The following is a 10,173-nucleotide window of genomic DNA, read 5'->3' as shown; positions in this document are numbered from 1 at the left end:
GGTAGCAATGTACAAGATGAGGGAGGAGCGGTGGCTCCATCTGGGGACAGGGGGAAGGGAGCAATATCGAAAAGGCTCAGGTCACAAAAATAAAAGTATTTGAAATATTATTGTAATTGGTGATATACTAGAAAGTGACAAAAAAAGAGATGATTGAACACATGGTTGATATAATGTGGAACAAGATCCTGTTTTTGCTTATCTTTTATACGTTGTCTTTAACATTGTAAAAATTGTGAGATTTGGAGGGATTTCTACCACTAGCACGGAAGCTGCCAAAATTTTCTACGTACCTTTTTACCTTTCCCCATAAATGTTTAAAAACCAATAAAATTCTTTAAAAAAAAAAGAAAGTCTGGCATTTGAAGCACACAAGTCTTAAAGCTGTCAAGTTACAAGATCTTTGCACCCCTAACCCTTTAGAAAAAAAAAACCCAGGGATGTTCAACTTGACAGCTTTAAGACTTGAAGGTTTAGATAGGACTTAGAGGCGGGCGGAGTAATTGGTGAACCAGCCAATCAGTGAGCGGTGGGCGGTGCAAGTGCTGTGCGGACGGGCAGGGGCAGGGAGCTGGAACTGGTTCTAAACGGCATGGTAGATTTGTGGAACCTCTTCTATAGAAGAGGTTAGAAGTGGCAGGAACCCACCCCTGAATAAGAGGTGATTTACTTCTGAAACACTATAGACTGGACATTTGAAATTTCTCCCTTGTGTATAAAGGTACATGGCTTATAATGGCCTAATATGGAAATCATTCCCACCATCTGGATACTTTTATAGTTTCTCTCCTTTATATGTCCTCCGATGTTTCACAAGCACAGAAGAGTAACTGAAACTTTTCCTACACTCTGGACATTCATACGGTTTCTCTCCTGTGTGAGTCCTCTGGTGTCTCACCAAGTGTGAATTCTGAATAAAACTTTTCCCACATTCGGGACATTCAAAGGGTTTCTCTCCGGTGTGAGACCTTTGATGTATCACCAGATTGGAATACTGAATGAAACATTTCCCACAGTCAGGACATTCAAAGGGTTTCTCTCCAGTGTGAGTCCTCTGGTGTATCAGTAGTTGAGAATTCTCACTGAAACGTTTCCCACAATCAGGACATTCAAAGGGTTTCTCTCCAGTATGAGTCCTCTGGTGTATCACAAGATTAGAATGGTAACTGAAGCTTTTCCCACAATCAAGACATTCAAAGGGTTTCTCTCCTGTGTGAGTGCTCTGGTGGTTCACCAGGTTGGAATTCTGACTGAAACTTTTCCCACACTGTGGACACTCATATGGTTTCTCTCCTGTGTGAGTCCTCTGGTGTCTCACCAGGTGGGAATTTGAAATGAAACTTTTCCCACAAACTGGACACTCATAAGGTTTCTCTCCTGTGTGAGTCCTTTGGTGTATCACCAGGTTGGAATTCTGACTGAAACGTTTCGCACAATCAGGACATTCAAAAGGTTTCTCTCCTGAGTGAGTTCTCTGGTGTCTCACCAAGGTGAAATTGTAACCAAAACGTTTCCCACAATCAGGACATTCAAAGGGTTTCTCGCCTGTGTGAGTCCTCTGGTGTATCACCAGGTGGGAATTTGCAATGAAACTTTTTCCACAAACTGGACACTCACATGGTTTCTCCCTGGTGTGAGTTCTCTGATGTATCACCAAATTGCCATGCTTGCGAAAGCATTTACCACATTGGGAGCAATTGTAGGGCATCTCTCCTATGTGGATCCTTCTAGGAATCCCAAGGGAGCTATTCTGACCAAAGCTTTTGTCACATTCGTAGCATTAATCATTTTTCCCAGGGTGGATCTTCTTATGCATAATCAGTTGTGATTTGGAATCTGTTCTTTCCCTACAATAGGCACATCTATGGAGCTTTTCCACCACTGATATTATTGAGGAGGTCAAAAATATGTGTGATCCCGTGTTTAGTTTTGCTTTGATTGCAGCTACTGTTTTCTTCCGAGGCCTGCATTATTCTCTGCCCTATATCACTATCCAATTGATCATTTCCTCCCCAGATATTTCCCTCTTTTTCTGAATGGAAAAATAATCTCCCTTGATCTTTCATGTAATGTATCCTTGAATTCCACACAGACTACTTTTTCCAGCTCAGAATCTCTTCTTGATTTTCTCCTTTTTGTCTATCACCTGCTTGGGACAGAGAATAATTGTGTGGTTTTTGAAGGAAATGAAAAATACTTTGATTTTTGGCTTGATTTCCTTCCTTTTCAATGTTGCTTGTTATTCAGAGTCATCCAAAGTGCTCTTATTGCCATCGTCTTTGTCTATAAGTTTCAAAGAAAAGGGTAACTTTATAAAATGGTTGCAAAATGTGTGAAAAAAGAAAAAGTATGAGTGAAAAGCAAAAAGGCCACAATGCTAGAATAACCTCTTACATTAATTATGATTCATTTGACTACCAAGATCCAAGTTCAAACATTCATTCAATCATTAAATTCACTTGTTGACTTGGGTCAGTCACAAATTATGAACCCTGTAAAGGGTTTTCATCAAATACAGTCAGGTGAAAAAGAAGGAACACCCTATTTGAGTTCTATGATTTTACATATCATCACATAGGAAAAATCACCTGATCCTTCGCAGTTCTTAAATATGGGTAAATGTAACCTCAAATGAACAACAAATTGCACCTACGTCATCTTTTTTTAACAAAAAGAAAGCCGAAATGGAGAAGTGAAAAACCGTGAAAAGCTAAAGACACTCTTACTGCTTCCATAGGTATGAAGAGGCGAAGCAGCAGCCAAGAGCTGCTAATCAAGTGCTCTTGATAAATTATCATCAGCAAGTGTGACTACATCTATAAAAGCCAAAGTTGTAGGAGTTTTCTGGTTGACTATGAACTCTTCTCTATACTAAAGTATTCTAGAGCCACAAGTGAGGCCATCTGTCCAACAGCTAAAGCTTGGCCAACATTGGGTTTTGCAACAGGGCATTGATTGCAAGCTCACCAGCAAATCCACAACAGAATGGCTGAAAAAGGAAAGAATCAAGGTGTTGCAAAGTCCAGACCTCAATGAAATGCTGTGGTGGGATCTCAAGAGATCTGGGCATAAACAAATGCCCACAAACCTCAATGAACTGAAGCAATGTTGTAAAGAGTGGGTCAAAATCCCTCCACAACCATGCAAGAAACTGATGAAGTCATACAGAAAACAATTACTTGACATTACTGCTGCTAAAGGTGAGAACAGAACAGAACAGAACAGAATAAAATAGAGTTGGAAAGGACCTTGGAGGTCTTCAAGTCCAACCTCCTGCTTAGGTAGGAAACCCAATACCACATCATAAAGTGTTTGGTTTTCACACATGGCTTTTCTATTTTGGCTTCTTTTTTTGTAGAATAAATGGTGACATGATGTAATATGTCATATGTAGCCTGTGTTCAGCTTCATAACTCGCACATTCATGTAAGTACATCAATAAGAGTAGGGGGTGGGGTTAATTAAGCAAAGCAGGATCTCAACAATCACTGGCAGCCCCCATTACAGTTGTATCTCAGGAACTACTTGTATGCTGGCTAGGGAATTTGGGGCTCAAAATCCAAGGACACCACGGTAGAAGGCTGAAATGTGGAAATTCCATAATCGATGTACAAGAAACACCACCCAAAGGCCTCTTTGCAGTAATTTCACAAAAGGAAATATCCAGAAACATCTGCTGATAAGCAGAAACAGGTAGTTAGCTCTTGACAGCCTACCATTTTCCATCTTCCAATGTTAGAATAAACAAAATCAAAACTACATACAATAAAGATGCCAAATTATATGACATCGAAACGGAACCACACGAATTGGATAAAATTATTCGAAGCTCAGATAGAAAGATGATAGGGAGAATATATAAATTTCTCCTGAAGTATAAAACGGAAGAGGAAATTGTGAAGGAACAAATGATAAAATGGGCACAGAACTTTGGCTACAATATTGAATTAGACAAATGGGAAAAATTTTGGGGAACAAACTTAAAAATGACACTATCAGTTGCATACAAGGAAAACCAGTACAAAATGTTTTATAGATGGCACCTGGCACCAACAAGGTTAGCTAAAATCTCAACAAATACCTCCCCAAAATGTTGGAAATGCGAATCGACACACGGAACATATTACCATTTATGGTGGACCTGTGAGGAGGCTAAAATTTTTTGGAAAAAGATCAAAAATTGGCTGGAGGCAATAACGAGGGTTAAAATAGAATGGAAACCTGAAAATTTTTAATTAGGAATAATGTCTGCGAAATACAAAAAAGAAATCCAGTATTTAATACTACATATAATTACAGCGGCTAGGATTGCTTTTGCCCAGAAATGGAAAAACAAACTAACTCCAAGCAAAGATGAAATAATAAGAAAGGTTATGGATTGTGCTGAAATGGACAAACTAACTAAAGAAATTCTGGGAAAAGAAGAATCAGAATTCTATCAGATATGGGATAAATGGTATAGATGGATGGACGAAAGAAACAAGAATCAATGAAGGAATATAACAAAACTCAAAAATAATAGTTATGAGTAAAATAAGAGAGTCAAGAATGGTGAAATCCAAATGAAATACAATAGAAGGGGAAATAATATAAGGTGAGCGGTATCGATTAATAATTGCTATTAGAAAGAACAGGAAGCTCCTGTTTGTATTGCATTGTGTGAATGTGTTGTACGTCTAAGTTTTGTGTGTGTGTATTTTACCTGTTTGTTAATAAAATTGAAGAAAAAAAGAATAAACAAAAGTGGAGATATCAGGCAGCCTTGCCTTGTGCCTTGGCAAAAACTGTGGGAAAGAAATCGGAAATTGACATTAGCCACATCAGAGAAAGAACATCTGTATAAAATGTTCTACGGGTGGCATCTCCCCCACCCCGGGGGCAAGATTGGCTAAAATGTTTAGCAACACATTCCCAAAATGTTGGAAATGTAAACAATCACCGGGCACATACTACCACATGTGGTGGATCTGTAAAAAAGCAAGATTTTGGTTACAAATTCAGATGTGGCTAGAAAAAATGGTTGGACAACGTATAGATTTCAAGCCAGAACTATTTCTATTAGTTATTATAACAGAAGGCTATAGCAAAGGGTCAATATACCTAATACTTCACATCCTAACGGCAGCGAGAATGGTCTATGCACAGCAATGAAAAGGGAAAATACCCCTTCAGAAAAGGAGAGAATAAGGAAGATATTAACATGCACAGAAATGGATAGACTAACGTTAGAATTAAAAAAACGAGGGAGACACAGAATATTATGACACATGGAATAGATTTTATTAATGGCTGGAAACACGAGGTGGGAGTCAGAACACGAAAAAACTAGACTATATGTATATTTATCTATTAGAACGAATTAATTGATCAAAAATAATCGTATGACTAGTAAGTAGTATATATGTTATTTGTCCTTCACTTTAGTTTCTATGGTGGATGAAATACCAGGACAGTCACACTGTGTTCGATATACTTATATATAAATAATTTTTTTAAAAAAAAAATGAAATTCACGCCTTCTCTAAACTCATCAACTTTTGCCTCATGTGCATTATCTTGTGTGCAATAAGAGCAGTGGTGGGTTTCAATTTTTTAGAACCTCTTCTGTAAGTGTGGCCTGCCTTATCGGAGTGGCTTGCCAGCCATGTGACTTGATGGGAGTGGCCAACTTGTAAAATGTGGTGAAGCTCACTTAAAAATGCTCTTCCTTAGCAACCAAAATGTTGGCTCAGAAACTCTGGCATTTGAAGCACGCAAGTTTTAAAGCTGTCACGTTACAAGACCCTTGCACCCCTAACCCTTTAGAAAAAAGAACCCCAGGGATGTTCAAACTTGACAGCTTTAAGACTTGTGGACTTCAACTCCCAGAATTCTTCCTCCAGTCGTTGGCTCAGGAACTCTGGCATTGAAGTGTGCAAGTCTTAAAGCTGTCAAGTTACAAGACCTTTGCACCCCTAACCCTTTAGAAAAAAAAACACCAGGGGTGTTCAAACTTGACAGCTTTAAGAATTTAAGATTTAGATGGGACTCTTAGAGGCGGGCGGGGCGATTGGTGAGCCAGCCAATCAGTGAGCAGCGAGTGGGGCAAGAGTGTTGCGGATGGGCAGGGGGAGGGAGCTGGAACCGGTTCTAAACAGCACGGTAGATTTGTGGAACCTCTTCTATAGGAGAGGTTAGAAGTGGCAGGAACCCACCCCTGAATAAGAGGTGATTTACTTCTTAAACATTATAGACTGGACATTTGAAATTTCTCCTTTGTGTATAAAGGTACATGGCTTATAATGTTAGGCCTAATATGGAAATCATTCCCACCATCTGGATACTTTTATAGTTTCTCTCCTGTATGTGTCCTCCGATGTTTCACAAGCACAGAAGAGTAACTGAAACTTTTCCTACACTCTGGACATTCAAAGGGTTTCTCTCCTGTGTGAGTCCTCTGGTGTCTCACCAAGTGTGAATTCTGAATGAAACTTTTCTCACATTCAGGACATTCAAAGGGCTTCTCTCCGGTGTGAGACCTTTGATGTATCACCAGATTGGAATACTGAATGAAACATTTCCCACAGTCAGGACATTCAAAGGGTTTCTCCCCAATGTGAGTCCTCTGATGTATCACAAGATTAGAATGGTAACTGAAACGTTTCCCACAATCAACACACTCAAAGGGTTTCTCTCCTGTGTGAATCCTTTGGTGTATCACAAGATTACAATGGTAACTGAAACTTTCCCCACAATCAAGACATTCATATGGTTTCTCTCCTGTGTGAGTCCTCTGGTGGTTCACCAGGTTGGAATTCTGACTGGAACTTTTCCCACTATGGACACTCAAAGGGTTTCTCTCTTGTGTGAGTCCTCTGGTGTTTCACCAGGTGGGAATTTGCAATGAAACCTTTCCCACAAACTGGACACTCATATGGTTTCTCTCCTGTGTGAGTTCTCTTGTGTATCAGTAGATGGGATTTCTGACTGAAATGCTTCCCACAATCAAGACATTCAAAGGGTTTCTCTCCTGTATGAGTCCTCTGGTGGATCACCAGGTTGGAATTCTGACTGAAACGTTTCCCACACTGTGGACACTCATATGGTTTCTCTCCTGTGTGAGTCCTCTGGTGGTTCACCAGGTCAGAATAATATCTGAAACTTTTCCCGCAATCAGGACATTCAAATGGTTTCTCTCCAGTATGAGTCCTCTGATGTATCACAAGATTAGTCTGGTAACTGAAACTTTTCCCACACTGTGGACACTCATATGGTTTCTCTCCTGTGTGAGTCCTCTGGTGGTTCACCAGGTTGAAATTCTGACTGAAACTTTTCCCACACTGTGGACACTCATATGGTTTCTCCCCTGTGTGAGTCCTCTGGTGGTTCACTAGGCCAGAATTCTTTCTGAAACTTTTCCCACAATCAGGACATTCAAATGGTTTCTCTCCTAGGTGAGTCCTCTGGTGTTTCACCAGGTCGGAATTTGCAATCAAACTTTTTCCACAATCTAGACACTCATATGGTTTCTCTCCTGTGTGAGTTCGCTTGTGTTTCACCAGGTGGGAATTTGCAATGAAACCTTTCCCACAAACTGGACACTCATATGGTTTCTTTCCTGTGTGAGTTCTCTTGTGTATCAGTAAATGGGATTTCTGACTGAAATGCTTCCCACAATCAAGACATTCAAAGGGTTTCTCTCCTGTGTGAGTCCTCTGGTGGATCACCAGGTTAGAATTCTGACTGAAACATTTCCCACACTGTGGACACTCATATGGTTTCTCTCCTGTGTGAGTCCTCTGGTGGTTCACCAGGTCAGAACAATATCTGAAACTTTTCCCGCAATCAGGACATTCAAATGGTTTCTCTCCAGTGTGAGTCCTCTGATGTATCAGAAGATTAGTCTGGTAACTGAAACTTTTCCCACAATCAAGACATTCAAAGGGTTTCTCTCCAGTGTGAGTCCTCTGGTGGTTCACCAGGTTAGAATTCTGACTGAAACATTTCCCACACTGTGGACACTCATATGGTTTCTCTCCTGTGTGAGTCCTCTGGTGGTTCACCAGGTTGGAATTCTGACTGAAACTTTTCCCACACTGTGGACACTCATATGGTTTCTCTCTTGTGTGAGTCCTCTGGTGGTTCACTAGGGCAGACTTCTTTCTGAAACTTTTCCCACAATCAGGACATTCAAATGATTTCCCTCCTGTGTGAGTCCTCTGGTGGTTCACTAGGGCAGACTTCTTTCTGAAACTTTTCCCACAATCAGGACATTCAAATGGTTTCTCTCCTGTGTGAGTTCTCTTGTGTATCCCCAGGTCGGAATTCTGACTGAAACGTCTCGCACAATCAGGACATTCAAAGGGTTTCATTCCTGTGTGTTCTCTGGTGTCTCACCAGGTGGGAATTTGCAATGAAACTATTTCCACAAACTGGACACTTACAAGGTTTCTCCCTGGTGTGAGTCCTCTGATGTATCACCAAATTGCCATGCTTGCGAAAGCATTTACCAGATTGGGAGCAGTTGTAGGGCATCTGTCCTGTGTGGGTCTTTCTATGAACCAACACAAGAGAACTATTCTGACGAAAGCTTTTGTCACATTCGTAGCATTAATATCGTTTTTCCCAGGGTGGATTGTCTTATGCATAATCAGTTGTGATTTGCAATCTGTGCTTTCCCTACAATAGGCACATCTATGGAGATTTTCCACCAATGATATTATTGAGGAGGTCAAAAATATGTGTGATCCCGTGTTTAGTTTTGCTTTGATTGCAGCTACTGTTTTCTTCCGAGGCCTGCATTATTCTCTGCCCTATATCACTATCCAATTGATCATTTCCTCCCCAGATATTTCCCTCTTTTTCTGAATGGAAAAATAATCTCCCTTGATCTTTTATGTAATGTATCCTTGAATTCCACACAGACTACTTTTTCCAGCTCAGAATCTCTTCTTGATTTTCTCCTTTTTGTCTATCACCTGCACGGGACAGAGAATAATTGTGTGGTTTTTGAAGGAAATGAAAAATACTTTGATTTTTGGCTTGATTTCCTTCCTTTTCAATGTTGCTTGTTATTCAGAGTCATCCAGAGTGCTCTTATTGCCATCGTCTTTGTCTATAAGTTTCAAAGAAAAGCGTAACTTTATAAAACGGTTGCAAAATGTGTGAAAAAAGAAAAAGCATGAGTGAAAAGCAAAAAGGCCACAATGCTAGAATAACCTCTTACATTAATTATGATTCATTTGACTACCAAGATCCAAGTTCAAACATTCATTCAATCATTAAATTCACTTGTTGACTTGGGTCAGTCACAAATTAAGAACCCTTTCATCAAATACAGTCAGATGAAAAAGAAGGAACACCCTCTTTGAGTTCTATGATTTTACATATCATCACATAGTAAAAATCACCTGGTCCTTCGCAGTTCTTAAATATGGGTAAATGTAACCTCAAGTGAACAACAAATTGCACCTATGTCATCTTTTTTTTTTTTTACAAAAAGAAAGCCAAAATGGAGAAGTGAAAAAAACGTGAAAAGCTAAGGAGACTCTTACTGCTTCCATAGGTATGAAGAGGCGAAGCAGCAGCCAAGAGCTGCTAATCAAGTTCTCTTGATAAATTATCATCAGCAAGTGTGACTACATCTATAAAAGCCAAAGTTGTAGGAGTTTTCTGGTTGACTATGAACTCTTCTCTATACTAAAGTATTATAGAGCCACAAGTGAGGCCATCTGTCCAACAGCTAAAGCTTGACCAACATTGGGTTTTGCAACAGGGCATTGATTGCAAGCTCACCAGCAAATCCACAACAGAATGGCTGAAAAAGGAAAGAATCAAGGTGTTGCAAAGTCCAGACCTCAATGAAATGCTGTGGTGGGATCTCAAGAGATCTGGGCATAAACAAATGCCCACAAACTTCAATGAACTGGTGCAATGTTGTAAAGAGCGGGCCAAAATCCCTCCACAACCATGCAAGAAACTGATGAAGTCATATAGAAAACAATTACTTGAAATTAGTGCTTCTAAAGGTGAGAAAAGTATAGAATAGAATAGGAGTTGGAAGGGACCTTGGAGGTCTTCAAGTCCAACCCCCTCCTTAGGTAGGAAATCCTATACCACATCATAAAGTGTTAGGTTTTCACACATGGCTTTTCAATGTTGGCTTTTTTTTTGTAGAATAAATGGTGACATGAT

At 39.9% G+C, this 10,173-nt stretch overlaps 1 protein-coding gene across 1 annotated transcript; it reads right to left on the bottom strand.

Annotated features, from left to right (window-relative positions):
* Positions 1 to 251: 251 nt before the first annotated feature.
* Positions 252 to 1,708, bottom strand: LOC309382199 (uncharacterized protein; the record flags this gene model as incomplete). The annotated part of the gene is made up of 1 exon (XM_081933767.1): positions 252 to 1,708. The coding sequence occupies one exon, from the start codon at positions 1,706 to 1,708 to the stop codon at positions 776 to 778; it is 933 nt and encodes a 310-aa protein (XP_081789893.1). The 3' UTR covers positions 252 to 775.
* Between the last annotated feature and the right edge of the window lie 8,465 nt (positions 1,709 to 10,173).

Source organism: Natrix helvetica (assembly GCF_964273705.1).
Source record: "Natrix helvetica genome assembly, chromosome: 1".
NCBI classification, from domain to species: domain Eukaryota; kingdom Metazoa; phylum Chordata; class Lepidosauria; order Squamata; family Natricidae; genus Natrix; species Natrix helvetica.
This window is presented reverse-complemented; position numbering and strand designations above follow the sequence as displayed.